The sequence below is a fragment of the Diadema antillarum genome, unplaced genomic scaffold (genome assembly GCF_040938485.1).
Source record: "Diadema antillarum isolate AM-2024a unplaced genomic scaffold, OU_Dant_1.0 scf00000084, whole genome shotgun sequence".
Lineage (NCBI taxonomy): Eukaryota > Metazoa > Echinodermata > Echinoidea > Diadematoida > Diadematidae > Diadema > Diadema antillarum.
Window position 1 is genome coordinate 436520 of NW_027270973.1, and position 18481 is coordinate 455000.

General features: G+C 40.3%; 1 protein-coding gene across 1 annotated transcript in view; it reads right to left on the minus strand.

Annotated features, from left to right (window-relative positions):
- Nucleotides 1-328: 328 nt before the first annotated feature.
- Nucleotides 329-18481, minus strand: part of LOC139717878 (rab GTPase-binding effector protein 1-like) — a 33780-nt gene continuing 15627 nt past the window's right edge. The window contains exons 5-21 of the mRNA XM_071629366.1: nucleotides 18179-18347; nucleotides 17106-17228; nucleotides 15995-16093; nucleotides 14598-14733; nucleotides 13595-13851; nucleotides 12690-13068; nucleotides 11984-12108; nucleotides 11234-11356; nucleotides 9526-9624; nucleotides 8007-8105; nucleotides 7543-7581; nucleotides 6912-7013; nucleotides 6212-6401; nucleotides 4310-4476; nucleotides 3476-3592; nucleotides 2425-2538; nucleotides 329-1461 (exon numbers count right to left, since the gene is read on the minus strand). Of these exons, the coding sequence (XP_071485467.1) occupies nucleotides 1297-1461; nucleotides 2425-2538; nucleotides 3476-3592; nucleotides 4310-4476; nucleotides 6212-6401; nucleotides 6912-7013; nucleotides 7543-7581; nucleotides 8007-8105; nucleotides 9526-9624; nucleotides 11234-11356; nucleotides 11984-12108; nucleotides 12690-13068; nucleotides 13595-13851; nucleotides 14598-14733; nucleotides 15995-16093; nucleotides 17106-17228; nucleotides 18179-18347 (2503 nt within the window). The 3' untranslated portion in view covers nucleotides 329-1296. The remainder of the gene's footprint in view (nucleotides 1462-2424; nucleotides 2539-3475; nucleotides 3593-4309; nucleotides 4477-6211; nucleotides 6402-6911; nucleotides 7014-7542; nucleotides 7582-8006; nucleotides 8106-9525; nucleotides 9625-11233; nucleotides 11357-11983; nucleotides 12109-12689; nucleotides 13069-13594; nucleotides 13852-14597; nucleotides 14734-15994; nucleotides 16094-17105; nucleotides 17229-18178; nucleotides 18348-18481) is intronic.

The window sequence follows — 18481 nt, forward strand, 5'->3', positions numbered from 1 at the left end:
CAGATGTAGATAGATAGATAGAAAGATAGATAGATAGACAGAAAGACAGATAGATAGGAAGATAGAAAGATAGATAGATAGATAGATAGATAGATAGATAGAAAGATAGATAGATAGATAGATAGATAGATAGATAGATAGATAGATAGATAGATAGATAGATAAATAGATAGATAAATAGATAGATAAATAGATAGATAGATAGACAGAGAGAGAGGGAAAGGACAAAACCTTGGAGAGAGGGTAGAGAAAGCAGGGAGGGAGAGTGAGTCAGAAAAACATGAAGTGTCTTGCGCAAGATTAGCAATATTTTTTAGCACACCAAGTGATTGCTGGTCGTTTTACAGTGCATAGTAATACCACAACGTGACAGTAAGATATAGAACAAGGCCATGTTCACAGAAATAAAACATGTGACCATGGATCGGATTTAAGAACAGGAAAAGACAGAGCAAACCAGTTTAAGTGTTATCAAGAAAGAAACGAAATCACCTCCACCTCACTGATGCCAAGGACAACACCCAGCTTGACCTGATGCATCTTCAGCAAAGTACATCATACAGGCTACACGAAGCACCATTTGACAGGGACATGTCTTCCCTTGTCTAGACAACATGTTGGACACATGTCATCATTCACTCTGTGAATAACCCTCACTTGAGAACCAGAGAGGCACAATCTTACTCTTGTAGGATTTTGAGTTGTTTACTATCACTCTTTCCAATTCCATTTTTCCTCTACATTGGAATATGTATTCATTCTGAGTGGTTCTCACAGGAACTCCCAAGCTATAAACCCTGTGTAGGATGCCAACAGTTTTCAACCACTTTCAATTCTATTAAGAAGGGTGTCAACACGCAGACACAAAGAGACCGATGGTGTATCTAGGCTCATCTGGTGCACACTATTTTCATTTGGGCACCAGAGGGTCACAAAATGGGTGAGTACACACAAACACACATACAAGAAGTAAATATCTCTACTCAAGACAGAGAATTGTGTGTTTGGGCATTTGCCCCCTTCTGGTTCTAAACTGACAATGTATGTTGTGTAAGACATGTCCATCACAGATGGATACAAGCTCCTTAAAGTCCTTTTTCTTTATCATCTGTAAGCTGCTAACACTGTATTGTGCTTGATAAGCACCATCTCTATATGAAAGTGCATGGGACTACATACTAACAAACATTAAAAAAAAAAAAATTATCTCTGCCTGAATGGTAGACTAGAGGCTAATGCTACTAATGTCTGTCTGGGAGCCGGCCGGCCTGCCTGCCTACAAAGGCGCTTCCAGTGCTACGTGTTGTCCGGAGCCTCTTTGCTGAAGTAGGGCGCCGACTCGTTGACGAGGAGAGTGTGGCAGACGTCGCAGACCGGCATCTTCCGCCTCCTGGGCCCGCTCTCCACCGCCTTGCCGAGGCATTCTGGGCAGAAGATCTTGCCGCAGTGCTTGCAGTGGTGCTGTGGGAAGTGTTTTTCATAGACGAAGAGATGAATATTGGCAATCATGCTGTGCTCACACATGACATAGTAACATGAAGCATAGAAACAAAAATTCTACCGGTCTTCACGGAGACTTGCACGGTGGAACTTTCACTATAAAGAGGTTGGATATAACAAAACCCCCACATAACAAGATGATTTTGCTATTCCCAATTCTTTATATGTATTTGTTTTTGTACATTGACAGAATGAGAAACCTGATAAAGGAATCTTATTGTTATGGTTTTTATATCCTTGTGAATACGAGGTTTTCCTGTACTACTAATGCAGCTCAAACTAATCTGGGGACCATTGCATTCCGCCATTTTTGGTCTTCTTCATTGCAGTGAACGATTAACATAGCTATTTCCCTGTAGTTGCATATCCAGTCTAATGCTGAAGTTCCTCACCCTTATCTCTCTTCTGCCTCATAGTTAAAGTTCATGAATAGTACAGTCTAACACCATGGCTCACCTATTCATAACAATCTATCCTCACAGTTAAAGTTCATGAATAGTACAGCCTAACACCATGGCTAACCTATTCATTACAACCTGTCTTCACAAGGCAAAAACAATCATGACTAAATGCTAACTACAGGAAAACATAGCAATCCCTTTGAGGCCAGTGAAGACAGACGTGGCATAGTACGGCTAAATGGCCCATACACTTCTGTTTACGCCACATATTTTGTGAGGTTTTTATTATTGAGAAATTTGTGAGTTGGGTGCTATTCGCAAATTGCCCAACAATTAAAAAAACAAAATTATTGCCTCTGATCTTGACATGATTGTGACACGCACGCACACATTTCTCCGTTTATTATTGTACTCTATGATCACGAATCTAACCACTCGCGAAATTGTCGGGAAATCTCGATTTGTGAAAAATTAGACTTGCTATATTGCGTATACATACAGTGATCAGGGAAAGGCATCACACCTTTTTCTTCTTGCTAGCCCCGAAGGCTGTCCGACATTTATTGCACTTGTCCACATCGTCTTCGTGTTGCCATCTTACTTCATTGTCCTTCTGTCTGATCATCTCAAGTTGCACCTTGGAAAAAATATCATTCATTATTGTGATAAACATTGTTGTAAGAGAGACTCCTCTCGTTATATCAGTTGAGTCAACAGTACAGTTAATCAAATGGTAAGGTACACTCAGAGAGCTTCATCGAAATCAAACTTGAGACAAGGGAATTTTGGATCAGCTAAAAGTTAGTCTTCGAATGACTTTGAAAATTTCATCAAAATCAGATAAACATTAAAGAATCTATGACACAGTGAAGTTTTGCAAATTTATGCGAAACAATTCTTCAACAGTCAATATGAATATGCAAATGGTGAGTTAATGATGTCTTCAACATACAATGTTTCTATTGATCAAGTACAAAAAAAAAATAGCATTTCCTTTTCTTTTGCATATTCATATCAACTGTTTGGGAACTGATTTGCAAAAACTACTGTAGTGAAACTTCATACAATTTCATACACACCCTCCCTATTCTTTATCTGATTTTAATCAAATTTTCACTGCTGGGTTTAATATGAAGTTTTACTCTTTCTTTTCAGACTAACTTTTGACTGGGCCAGGATTTCTTCATGAAAGCTGGAAGTTGTAGATTTCAAGTTTCTTATTATTTTGAAGACACAGTGATATTGGATACTATCATAATGTAAATCACTTGATGCCATGACATCAGTGTCTCAAATCTCTCCTTTTCTTTGTAGATAAGTATCATTACAAATTTACTTCATGTCAAAAATATACTAACTATAACTACCCCTTAACAAATAATAATTCATGACACATTGCAAAAACTCTAAATTCGAAGTGTAACAATGTATCAAATGAATCTTCTTCTGATTATTTCATGAAAAGAAACAAAGTAAAGATTTGTAAATAAACTGCAGTATAAAATGTATGATGTATTAATGCTCACTGAGGGAGCACCGACCTTCTTCATTGCATTATTTTGTAGTTGACTCACCTGTAGTGACTGAGATAACTTGACAAAGTCCATCTGAACGGCCTCTGAGTTGACCAGGTCTGCCTGTAAGTTCTGCACTCTGCTCTTCTGCTCTTGTAGGTCTGTCTCGAGCTTGAGCTAGGTGTCAAGAGGGGCAACCAAACACCCACATCCTCATTAGCATTAATTACACGTCTCAATCATAGCGTTTCGCTACGGCACAAGCAAACACAGCCTATGATAATCAAATCACTATCACCTTGCTCCTTACCATGAATGATGGGAAAAAAAAAACTTACAATACAAAATCTCTGAATGCCACAAGAAGCAAGTATGCTAGGAAACGAGAATAACACAGACACTTAGAAAAAAAAAAATCCCCCAATAAGAGAAAACAATTAATAAACACACAAATTATAATCACACTTTGTGCATTTTTGTCATACTTAGAGTCAAGATGGCTGGAATTATGCAATCACTGTAAAAACTTCCTAACCCAGTCCCTACATTACTCCAGTTGCCGCACCTACATGAACTCTCAACGCACAAGATGTCATACTATGCTCCAGATCAGAACACCAGAAAATGTCTTCCTTCCCCAGAACACTAGAAAGAACACGGAACATCCTCCCACTGAACAATGTAACCGCAACATCCCTGGAAGCCTTCCGCCATCGACTGACGGAAGGCAGTGGATAAGTCCCTGGACTGTATTTACTTGCACTGTGTATGTACTCTGCACAATGCACTTCAACCACGACTGTGGTTCACACATGCACACACACACACCCAAAGTTTGCAAGAATCTTCAAGATTGAAGGAGGCTGACTGAACCAGAAGAAGAAGAACTCCCACCTTTGCTACGCCCAGTTCCTCCACCTGGTCTTTGAGGGCTGTGATGATCTCTTTAGACTTGCTTTGTAGCGTCTTCTTGGAGTCCTGGAGTTCCTTCAAGCTGTCCTCTGCCTCAGCCCTTGCCTTCTTCTCCTTCTCATGTTCCTCCCGCAAACTACGCAGCATCACTGGCAACAACAAAATACAACATGGCAATCTTCACTGGTGTTCATGCAATCATGGTATTGAGCCCTTTCCTGAACAAGATGAGTCAACAGTCATTACATTATTCATCATTGCTATTTTCAATATGTGATCATTTTACCATAAGTTATCTCCAATGAAGAAAGTAATCATTGTCTCACGATGTGCAAACGTTGAGAGGTTGCGACGTTTCGACTGCTAACTGCTAGTCTTCGTCAGGCAATGAACATACACTTCGCTGCGTGCGGTTTATATAGCCGCGAAGTCTATGTTCATTGCCTGACGAAGACTAGCAGTTAGCAGTCGAAATGTCGCAACCTCTCAACGTTTGCACATCATGAGACAACTGATTACTTTCTTCAGTCATTCTTCACCACGATGAACCTCTTCCAATCCATAGTTATCTCCAAGTTAGAATAGCCATGACATGCTTTACATCAGCCTCAGGTAACATGCAAGATTTTGGCATCTATCCACATATATCCGTCCATCCATCTATCAATCTGCCAAACAATCAGTCAATCAATCTGTTCATTGGTAAGTCAAAAAAAAATCCAATCTATCCATCGCGCTACCCATTTATCAGCTGAAATCCATCCATCTAACCGTTATTGTAACTGTATTATCCTCCCATCATATCGATACACATATACAGTATCTATCCATCTATCTTCTCTATCTATCTATATTATCCATCTATCTTTTCTATACATCTATCTATACATATGTGACCCGCTACAACATAAGGATCCGAAAGTCAGGGAGGACAATTTTCTAAAATGGCATGACATCATTCCCTTACTCTTCTACTTTAATTTCATATATAGCACAACTCATAAAAGTACTTGGTTGCGGAGATATCGCTGATTTTATTAGCGCATGTCAAGTGGTTGAGAAAATCAGAGTCTCGAGAAAAACGCCTTCAAAGTTTTCCTTGCGACGCTATCATGATCAAGGGGAGGCGAGACAGTTTTCATCGCTTGACAATAGAAGGCATGTTCCTAGCGACCTCCGCGATGTTCATTCAAGCTTAGCGCCAGCGGTCTATGCACGACCAATCAGTAACCAGGATGCCACGCACTGACCAATAAGATCACTCCCTCGTTACTAGGGGCGGAGTCTAGCTGCAGCGCTAAATCCAAATCTTCGGACAAATTTCTGTTACGTTGAAAGTCGGAAAACCATGGCCCAGAAAAATGCTAAGCTCTTGCCTTTCCTTTAATCATTTAGCTTAGAATTTTTGGCAGATGATAGACAAAACATTGAACTACAAAATTATGTCAAAAAACAGAAATCCGATTGTTTTGACCAATTTTGATGACATGACTTCAAACTCAATTTTCTCGGCTCAGCTGTCAGCAACTTTAGGATCCTTTTGTTGAAGCTGGTCACATATCATCTCAAATATTAATTATAAATCTATCTATCTATTATAAATCTACGTTAAATGTCTATTTATAAATCTATCTATATATGTATCTACCTATCAATCTGTCTATCTATCTACTATCTGTCTATCTATCAACCTGTCTGTCAATCTATCTATCTACTATCTATCGATCTATCTGTCTGTCAATCTATCTATCTATCTACATGTATCTATCAATCTATCAATCTGTCTGTATATCTATCTATCTATCTCTCAATCTGTCTGTAAATCTATCTATCTATTAATCTGTCTGTCAATCTATCTATCTATCTATTTATCTCTTTCCGTACACAGCTCCTCCTTGTAGTCATCCAGCTCAGTCTGGTAGGTGTCCTCCATCGTCATGCGCTGATGCTGCTCTGACTCCAGCTGCTCCCGGGTGAAGCTCAGCTCACTCCTCAGGGAGCTCTCTGTGTGGTCTGCGTTCACACGCACAGTAATGATGTCCTCGCGGTACTTCAGGCACAGCCTCTCAAGCTCCTGCAAACCAGTGGGTGTGAACGCATCATAACATTACCATCCCGCATGCACAGTAATATTACTAAAGCTATCACTGCCGAGATATTATGTGTGCATGTGTGGGAGGGGAAGGGGGTAGGATGGGGTTCAGGATAGTGGGTGGTAATGCTCCCAAACATTTACAGGGAAAAAACACACACACAACTGGTTCAAGGAAATCACATCCAACTAAAGAATTATGCACTCTTTTCAATAAAGCTTGTACCAGTAATTGCTCTCTGACATTATCAAAGGACAGTGTCATTTTCTACCATAGGCCACAAACAAACATCCCTTACATTATATAAAAACACACCACAGATGAAAACCGAGATTCTACCATGATTTTAACACGAGTTATTTTGTCTCACACTACCACTTATGAATGAGCCAACTTGCTCTGCCCTGCCACGGCTTCCCTCTGGTGCACTGGTGGAAATATCTGCAAGAGGAGACTTTTTATCTGATTCAATTCCATGGTGATGTAGTTACCTCGAGTGCTGCGGGCAAGACAAATGGCTCAGAACTCTGGATGGACTGGTGGAGGGATCTCTTGGCACTCAAACTATCATTCTCCTTCTGCAGTTTTGTAACCTTCATGGAGGAGATAGAGAAGAAAATACAAATGATAGCTTCTAAATCATTGTGCTTCTCATCATTCTATGCAGTGCAAACTCACTGGCGGGTGAAGTAATTTCACTCTACGACTACAGATAGTCAATGATTCACAGCATTTGTATGGCACCATAAATATGTTTAAGATACATTCCGAACAAACGATGAAAGGCAAGATTTAAGAGGAAGATCACACTGTCGATCTTTCTAACTAGTTCCAAGAAGAAAATTAAATTCATTACCCTACAATTTCTTGAACAATTACAAAGAAAACACAAATTGTCATACTTAGTAAGTCCTTTTCAGGACATGTGGTCCTTTGATATATTTTGGAAATCTTTTGTACTTTTCATATATATGTTGCTCACATCCATGTGATTAAGATTATGGTAGAATTATGTAATCAATCATTAGTTAGATGTATTTGCACAGTTTCTTTCAACGTGAGTATTTACTATTTGACTATACAGTATCTCAATCCTCACAGGTGCCCAACAACTCCACTTACCTCCTGATAAAGCTGTTCTCTTGATTCAAATAGAATTTGCTACGAAGAGAAGAAAGAACAAAGAAAAAGGATGAAACACCACTCACAATAACACAGGCCTCATAATAAACGTACAATACTAACCCACAGCAGCCGCATGTGCTACATGATTGAAAAAAGCAATATTGGTAGAGACGGTACATATTTGAATGTACTGGCTCCATGCATTATTCAGGCCTAGGAGATGTTGGAATTTGTCTGGTTTCACTCACACACAGTTTGCAACAATCATTAAGAAGTTTTATCAGTCGTTTATGGCAAAATTAGATTCAACATAATACTATATTCCACATTATCATTCATTTTTGCATATTACTTTTAAAATTTCAACTTGCTAAGATAAAGAGGACATTTTAGAGGATGCTCATGTAATAACTACCATTTAAAAAGGGGGGAAAGAGTTTGTGAAGAGAAGATGAATTTACCATTTGGGAATGTATTTCACTCTGTGACTTCAAATACTGCTGCCGTAGTGTGGATAGAAGCTGCTCCGATTCTGAATTCTTGGTTGTCAGTGTGGTGATCTGGGGAACATAAATTTGGCATGCTCTAGTTATGTAGATTCTGTTCTAGCACAACCATGTATACATATCAACATACATTACCATCAATTCTCATATTGTGATAGAGCTTGATGAAGTGAATACTTCAAAAGTGTAATCTGTCTCATGAGTATGATGCATTCTCAAGTCTATTCCAAAGCAATCATTCCTTGTGTGGAAACCATCAACATATCAAGGAAATCTCATCTTACATATTCAAATAATAATGATGATAATAATATAATAGTAATAAGTTTTTGTCTGATTATTGCTCAAGTGTGGGGGCACTGTGGCATAGTGGATAAGACTCCCGAATCTCGATCGGAGGACCCGAGTTCGAAGCCCGCCCAGTGCTTACGTCCTTGGACAAGATGTTTTTACCCACTGTGTCCCTCTCGACCCAGGTGTATAAATAGGTACCTGGCCACGCTAGGGTAATATTAATAGCAGGGCCCTCTGGTAGAGCAGTGGCAACACTGAAGAGGCTACCCTGGGTAAATAAGACCTTATTATTATTATTATTATTATTCCAAAGCAGTCATTCCTTTTGTGGAAACCATCAACTTATCAAGGAAATCATATCTTACATATTCAGATGATAATGATGATAATAATATAATAGTAATAAGTTTTTGTCTGATTATTGCTCAGTTGAAATGTAATGATTGTTTGTATGGCATCATTTCCAACAAGCCTCTTGTGTGCTTTCTATGATCCCTCCATTCAAAATGTATAAATTATAATAAAGCAATTGTATTTTGATTATTGTATATTTTATGTTCATAAATGGAAAGAATGAATGAATATGTTCATTAATACAGTGCTCTAATGGGAAAAAAAAATGACGAAAGAAAATGAAAACTTGACAAACAAATTGGCATAAAATGAAAGAAAAATTCAGAACAGATACGATAGACAGAGAGATTGTCACCATTAAGACAGATAATGCGCTGTCTTTCTATCATTTTGAAAAGAAAGCTTTAATATTTGTAACAATGGTCTTGTATTCACTGCTGTAACACACATACAGCTTGGATTCCAAACTTTCTACTCCATTTAGGCATCCTGGGTTCAGACTCCACCCTGATGCACAAAGAACAGGTATGGCATGACATTTTGTGTAAGGATAGACGTGGTGGCATCCAAACTTTATACATCACAGATTGTTGCAGAATATGATGTTGAACTTTTGGCTAGATCACAGAGGAAAATATACTTGGTCGATTGGATATTCCTAACTCCAATATTGGAAAAGGTTTAGCGGGAATGTGGTAATTTCTTACAAACACATCTGTCCATTGAGGCAAAATCTTTGAGCTGGGACCTCACACCTGTGACGAGACCATAGTAGTTTTCTACAGAGTGATACTGAGTTGCAATGATACCAGGACCGGTGTCTAACCTGAGTTTGTGCATCTTCAGCAGCATTCTTCAGGCTCTCCTCCAACTCTGACCGCATCTTCTGCTCCCTCAGCACATTGTCAATCTCCTGCTCTAGTTGCTGGAAGAGAACAAATTATCATATGATCAGGTTTGATTAGATATGATTAGACAATGGTTATATTCTAATTCATATTTGCTTTGTTGCATGATGTCCTACACTTGTTGATGTTATATTGATCTTGTAATTCACCTATGCAATAAATACAGTGTCTGCTGTAGTACGATTTTACTGCACCTTGAGCACCAAATGAAGGTGGAAACAGCGCATAACAAATACACCATTTACGACAATCATTTAATTATCAACATCTACACATGAAAAAGAAGACATGCATGTGTACAAAATGTGAGACAATGGATATTCATGCACACATCCATTTTTACTTTCATATCCGAAAATTGGCCAGCCTTCTCACCTAGTAATAATTTATTTTTGCTCTGTCTTTTATAAGTTTCAATCTATAATCACTCATCTCCTCCACACAATTGTCAAACCCTTTTCTCTATTTAAAGCAACAACAAAAAAGAATGACCACTCACCATTTCCTTCAAATATGCTGGTTTCACTAATGAATGGAAATCATATATTTCCTCTTCATTTTTTCTGGCCCCCGAAGGCCTAAAGTTAGCTATTCAATCTACCCATTCCTGTTTGACGCATTTCAGTCCAGTTAGCATGCAGTAGTTTATAAATAATGCACATCACACAGGGTGTTAGTAAGCAAATAATCAACGTTGGTGAAGGTGATGGGACAAACTATCACTTCCGAGGCGATCTGGATGTAGCTATCTTTCCGAAGCGCAGCTGAGGAAAGATTGCGTACACATTCAGATCGCCGAGCAAGTGATAGTTTGTCTCATTGCCTGAAACTAAAAGTTGATTATTTGCTTTATATTCCACATCAAGGGTCCTAGAAATTCCCATTTTATTCCACGTCTGAAACAGTTTTAGCTGTCTTTAGGTATCCTTAGGGCTTAGGCTACGTGTGCGCGTAGATGACAAAACAATGAATTTGCTACGCGCACCGCTCGGCACTGAAGTGAAAGTGCGTTGCACTGTGTACTATCAAGTGACCTAGTTAAATGATAGTCCACAGTGCAACGCACTTTTATTTCGCGCATACTCATCTCGCGTTAAGACTGTATGGACTGCCAGAGATCAGCAAAACTAACAGCTGTCTTTATAGATGCCAAAACAATGAATTTGCTGCGCGCATCGCGCGACACTGAAGGGAAAGTGCGTTGCACTGTGTACTATCAACTGACCTAGTTCTTCTCAGGTGATGTGATGGGCAAAACCTACCCTTTATCACGTGATCAGCTCTTGACCAATCCCATAGCAAGATTCTTAGTATGTGGAATATAATAAGAAATATTCATCTGATAGTAACTTTGGAATAGTTTGAAACAGAGGAGGTGAAGTGGTTGTTAGTATCAGTCAATACATACCATTGCTCTGTAAAACATAAAGTTGGGCCTTTCACCAAAATAAAAGACTAGTCATTAAACCATTTGATAAGGATCCTTATCACCATTTCATGATTTGTGCTACGCCTCTAGCAGGTTTCCAGCTCATAAAACAACAACAACAACAACAAAAACATTGTGTTCTAAAGGCATGCATAAAATATGAGAGAGTGATAGTAGCAAGGTCAATCATGGCCTACCAGTCTGAGGCTCTTGGTAGACTCGGTGGCCTCCAAGTACTTGGTCTGAACTCCCTGCAGCTGCTGCTCGTAGTTTGTGCACATATCACACGGCCTGCCCAGCTTCTCACGGGCAAACCGGATCTGGAAAGCAGGGAAAAAAGGAGACAAAATGTCATTATCATTAATCTTAGACACTTCTAGAAATCATTCTAATCGATATTGAGGCACTATTTTTTTTTTTTCAGTTACTTTCTATTATCATTATCAAATTTGCGAAGGTGTGAGTGGCTGGTGGTAGATGGAGAAGTTTTCTAAGGCTATAGTAAAGGGCATAGACCTTCATGTTTGAGAGGGGAAGAAATGAGGTAGTTGTGATATCACTATGGTTTAGATATCAAAATGTCCTCGCTTATTTGCCCTTGTGTTATGCCACTTTGCCCCTGTTCTCTGCAGATGCCATAATCACCGTCTTTAGCAGCTCTTGAGATGTTCAGATTATCTATACTGAAGATCTACCAGTATCTTTGTTTGCTGGTATGTATCTCTCCTCACAAGATATGCTCAGACTGGTAAACTCTGCAAGGTGCTCATTGTTTTCACTCTCAAATATCTTGAATTCCAAAACAAGTACATTGTTGGATTGGTCATTCACAAGAGAGGCAGAACAAACTCTCATAAAATCCCTAGCTGCTTTACTGAGAAATCCTTTGTAGGGCGTTAACATAGGTCTATGATCTGGAAGGGCACCACACTGAGTGAAAGACACACCTCGTCCTGAAGCTTTGTCCACTCCGTGTCACTGACAATCCTCTTTCCGGCCAGGAGTGAGTGAAGGTCAGTCTTTGACCGGGCGCTGGCAAGGACACTCTTCATCTCTTCTGATTCAGGTGTTCCTGTACAGGGTAGGAGGTCAGAACAAAATCTCTATGAACAGTTTGATGCTCATCAGCAAACAACTAGTGATCATCATCAAGAATTTAGGTTCCTATGCCAGGACATATTCTGTGATCTTGTGTGATGACTTCCACAAGATATCTCTATCGTATACGAGTAAATTATATGTCACAAAAGAAAGATACCAAAACCCTATCAATAATAGGATTGGTATGTCAATCCTTTCTCTCCCTGTTTGCTTTTTTTTTTCTTTACTTTTCTTTAATAGGTGCAAGCAGCATATCAATCTCTTGCATCAACTATCGGCAATGCATGTTTCTCATGTATCATGGAGTGGTATACTGGTCATGCATGCATGGTCAAAGTTTCCAAACTAACACCACTTTGTGGCTCTAAAGGGGAAAAGACAAAGAAACCTTGTCAATACACTGGTTCTTTGGGAAAACTGGTGTTCTGTAATTTTGTTATTTTCATTCTAGAGTATACTGAATCTTTGGAACAACATTCAGGTATTGCATCAAAGATATGACATTTGCATTTGATTGTGACAGCGTTCCATAGTTTGCCACATGACACATACCAGACATTGCTCTCTCCTGTGCTTCCGTCAAGCTTATGGCCGATGACAATGACACGGTGTCATAGCTCACGCCTAGCATCCCTGAACTGTCCGGCCCGCTCTGGGCCCCAATCTCTGACAGGCTCCGCCCGATACCCGACCCCGCCCCATGCCCCGCATCCACTGTGTCAAACTGCAGGAGCTCCTCGGGGTCCACGTTGGGCCCTGCAAAGTCGGCAGAGGTGATGCGGTTCCTGGAAGGGGTGGAGCTGATGGGCGTGTCCACCGATGTCGGGACGAGGAGGGCATCGTCACTGTCCTCAATGTCATCCCGGCTGAGGTAGGAGGAAGACGCATTTGAAACACCGGACTCGGGAGACGTCAACTCAGCCACTTCTTGCTACATGTGATGACAAAAACAAAGACAATCTATCACACCGACAGCTCCATGAGTGAAAACACACACACACAAATACTAATGCAACACTTTACCTCCACATACACATCCATACATAGGACTCAGTCATCCACTGTTTCTCGTACTATAAACCTATCAGATGCAACTATGACAGTTTAAAGAGTTTTCTGAAAACAGCATTACAAAGATCATCAGAACAAAATGAAAAACATGAGTGGAGATGTATCTAACATTTCAGACAATTTTCAGAAAAACTTGCATTTTCTCCCCTCTACCATTTTCCTGTACACCATGCCTCTTTTCAGACAGCTCATTGAAATGACGAAAATGCTTGAAGGGACAAAGTAAAGTGCATCATAAATAAACATTCTGCTCGTCACAAGAATGTCAGATGTCAACAATATCTAATAGTCCCTGTGGCAGGCATTCACGGTTGGTGCACTCAAAGGGGTATCATCCAGCAAAGCATCCAACCAAGTCATCATCCAACCAGGAACCAGCAACCCACCTCCTTGGAGTGCCTCTTCTCCATGCTCTCCCGCTTCTCCTGCAGGGCCCGCACCTTCTCCTCCTGCTGTTCCCTCTCACGGTCCTTCTTCATGATCTCCTGGATCTGCCGCTGCTGCTCCTCAGTCAGCACGCTCTCCATGCGCCTCATGTCCATCATCTGGAGCCGCTGGGACTCGAGGAACTGGTCGTTGGCCATCTGCCAGGTCTGCTGGAGCTGGGAGTGGGCCTGCTTCTCTTGCTCTAGGATCTTGCACACTGCAGGAAGGGAGGAGAATGCAGCAGGAGAGACAGAAGGAGGAGGAAAAGAAATGTAAGTATCAATAACTTTAACTACAAATGTGCACATAAACAAATCATATTATGATATGGCTTCAATGATGAGAGTGTCTTTCACAACCATAAGATTAGGACTATGATTGACCTTTGCCCGAAAGCAAGAACAAACAAAGCTCACACATAGATGACTATCTGACGAACCCTCAACTCCTTGGCTTATTGGTAATCAACTATTGCTACTGTCACTGGAGGTGGAGGAGAGCATTCCTCAAGGAATTTTAATGCTAGTGAGATTCACACTGACACGAACTGACGAGATACAAATCTCATGACTTTTGCCTGGGTGGACATAGAAAGCTCACTAAATAGCACAATAAGCATCACGATCCAAATCCAAAGAAATCTTAATTGATAATTTGAGAAAGAACACTATAATTCACAACGCAGAAAGTGTGTGAATACAGGAGCAAAAAATCTTAAGATTTGTCTATCCCATCATTCAAAACACACACCACAACAGCACACCAACACAAGGGCAAGGGTCACTACAGCGGTAGATTTAGGGCATGCACAGTTTGGCCGCTTTATTATTGTGACTGGCAATTAATGGAATATTTCTGTCTATCTGGAAAGGTTAAAAAAGTCTGGGTATTTTGATCACAATTGACACACCATTATTTTGTCTGTGAGAATGACACTGATACTATCTGTTCTGAGTCTCTCACCATCCTTGAGCTGATCCCTCATCTGGTCTCCCTCATCCTGCATGACCTTCTTCTGTTTGTCCAGCACAGCTACATAGAGCTCAAGGTCTACCCTCGCTGCCTTCTCTATCTCCAACACCTTGTTCATGTCTTTGATCTACACAAAGGAAATATAATAAGAGAGAAGGATCGAATGAGATAGAGCAGGTGAAATTGGAAAGACACGAACAGCAACAACAAAAGAAGAGAGGAGAAACCCCATCAAACTAAACTAAACAAAAGTAGAATAAACAAAATAAACTAAACTAAATAAAACTACCAAACTAAGGTAAGCTAAACTAATATAAACTTGAGTGAGCTATGTCACATATTCAAAGCCAAATGAAACTCAAATTATGGAAAAAAAAAAAAGTTTCCGATGAAATATATTTGATCATCTTTAATTTCATGATCCTATCTGAGGTTAATCATTTTTATAAAATGGGTTCAAGAATGTAGCCAATAGGAAGCGCTGAAATGAGACACACCTCCTTCCTTTACTTCAGTACAACTGCACTGCCTGTAATCCTATGGTAGATTGCCGATCGTCTGTGCGCGCGGCGGCTCCTTTGATGAATTGCATGCATACGCGTCCGCGCTGTCAATCCTGTAAACAACTTCTAGTTCGGGCTGCCGGCCGGCCGGCCTGTCTTCCCTTGTGCATAACATATGTGGCGTACGTACGTATACTGTACTATACTCAGTACGTACACTTTGTACAGTACAGTAGACCAAGCGTTATGGGACCGGACGCGTACATGGAGTCACTTTGAAGAGCAAATCCAACGATTTAGCAGGTTAATTCTCACGCCGTTTTCAGAGTATGTTGTCTAGTAGGCCTATATGAGGAGTCTATATCAAGTCTTTAAGGTAAAGGGTGCATATTCTATGTAAAATAAGTAAGTTTTCATGCGGGTGTCCGGAAACCCAACCCCCCATTATACTTATACTGTATGTGCGGGACTTCCGCGAGTGCGACGTGCGTAAAAGTTTGGGACGAACATCTTCGGACGTCTTGACCCACAAAGGTACGTGAAAAAAGCTGAAAAATGATGTTAGTTTTCTAATTTTCGACCCATTTTATAAAACAAATGATGCACAGGATTATTTCGTAACGTTAGTGTAGGCGTTCGCCTCGTGCATGTTTCACAATTGTAAATACCCTCGAGTGCACTACGCCTACACTAACGCACTCTATCCTGTGCATCATTTGTATATTAGAACTTGATATGCAATTCATACATTTGAGAACAGATGAATTGAAAACTACCCTCCTCCTTTCCCCATACAAGAGATTATTGACTGTCATACTGTCATTCTCAATTCTCAATCATCAGAATGAATACGAAGTGCTAGACTCCCACTCCAGTCCTTTTCACCTTGTCGTTGAGTGCGACAATGTCATCCTTGGTCACTTCGTTCTGGTAGCTCTCTGACACAGGTATTGCATCGCTGATGTCTTTGCCACCTGTTGCTTTCTGGTGCCAAAAACGTAAGAGTGAGAGAGAAGAAAATCATAGCTGAGGGATCATTAATTTGTATGCATACATCGCACGATGCCATGAGTCTAGGGACCTAAATATCAAGTAAGGCTCCAGTATACTCCCAAGGCAGAATTCAGCGTCAGTGGAGTAATTTGCACTCATTAACTTTCAGTTTCACTGCTAGGACCCTTGAAGAGTGTGTTCTTGTTATGTTACGATGCACTGGTTTGCTTTTGATCAAGTATGATGCATCATGATTACAACTTGTGGCTTTTGAAATGCTTAGCACAACGGATGTCACTAAGTCTATTTGTAAATAACTTGGATAAGAGATCTACACATATGGGCACTATGATTCAAACAGCAGATGTATCATTTTTCCCCCAAACCTGTCACTGCTTCATAATCACACACAAGCCAGGAGGCAATCCAAGGCTACATATTTTTATCATCTTTCCCATTTCTGAAACACGTTTCAATGCCCATTATCACAACACATTTGCAAGGCCTTTCGGATCGAATTTCTAAAGTTGTTGCGTTTATCATCTCTATCTTGAGTTGAGAGGGAGGCCTTGTCACTGCCCAGTCCCACTACGCAATTTGACCCGAGGAGCAAAGATGTGTAGTTGGCAATGGTTGGCATGAGCAGGTCCGAGTTATAAATGCATTTCAAAACAACTTTGCGTTTATCTTCTCCACACAAACATGTTTCTGGCTCAAACACGTTTGTGATTGAACTTTTCCGGCGTTTCAGAAACGTGTTTCTAACCCCATAATCAAACAGCTTTGCTTTAATATCAACTGCCAAAATCTCCCTGTAAGTTGTTTGGAAACCTTAATTCTAGGCCAGAAGTGAGTTGATAAATGCATTCAAAGAATACCTCCCGGTAACAATACCTGCGAGAAAACGGAAGATCACAAAAATAGGATCTTAACACCAGTCTCTGCCAAAGACCAAGCAGGTTAGGAGAAAGAAGTGGGAAGGAAGAAGGGAGAGACTGCCTACCTTTAGCCTGGAGTGAAGTAATCTGTTCTCATTGGTGGCATCTGACAGTTTGTTCTTCAGGGCCTCAATCTCAGCTTCCAGAGGTACAACCACTGCGCGGAGGAGCTCTGTGTCCTTCTGAGCCTGAAGCGGTTCACATACAATTTAGCTATCAAATTTATTGTTTTTATCAATCTATCCATCCTTCTATCTATCTCTCTATCTATCTATCTATCTATCTATCTGTATCTATCTATCTATCTACAAATCTTTCTATCTATCTGTCTATCTAATCTATCAAGATACATCACTCATTTTTGTTCTACCTTATTCTTTTTTTTTTTAAATCATCCTCCCTGGGGTGACAAGATCTTTTATCTCAATTGGCATTTATTCAAATAAACCTCCTAACCCAATCTTTAAATGTAAAAAATACTGATTTACGTTTCAAAACGTTACAATTATCAACGTAATCCAAACCTACGTTTCTGCATTACCTGACATTTGATGTCAGCATTGATATTTTACAAAAATATTGCGAAAACGCAAAAGTTTTTTCGCTCTTCAGATATTTCATGATTTTGAGATATGAGGTCTTGTCACCCAAGGGACGATATATGACATATATCATATATCATATATGATTATGTCATACATAGATATGTATACACACATATACCAGGTAGGTTTACATACATGCACTGTAGTACATAGGAGAGTAAGATGGGCTTTAAAAGAGATGATCAATTAATTGTGTACATTAGGTGTGAATACTTGAACATATATTGAGAATTAAACAGAGATAGACAGCAGACAGATATTAGATAGATAGACAGAGATAAGGGCATTACAATTAAAAAGATGACATCTGGATGAGCGCTTGGCTCATCACACCGAGGTCATATCAACTTTCAACAGCTTTCTTTGAGACAGCTCAGAGACTGGAACAGCAATTTCTTGATTAGAAAATTGGCTGCTGCATTGCTTGCATTGCAGCTCTGGCCAACTCTGGGATTGTGCTTGGGATGACTTACAGCCGTCTTCGTAACTGATCTCTACAGTGGAGTGCAAAAGGCATGAAAGCGTGACCTCACCTTCAGCATACTCTGCTCCAGACTGTCACTTTGAGGGCGGGGCGGGGGATGGTGCTGGGGCGGGGGCTTCTCCTCCCTGGTGGGGGAGGGGCTGGTGGCACTGGTAAGATTCCGGAAGGACTTGGTCATACTGGTCAGGAGGCTGGCGCTGCCCGATGACGTCATCCCTCTGCGTGTGAATGGGGAACAGGGAATTGCCATGGTGGAGGTGATATTTGGAAAGCCACTGCGATCTCTTTACATTGCAGCTGAACAACTTTTTCTCATGCTACCTTGAAAAGAGAAGCTTCTCTTTGCCCCCTC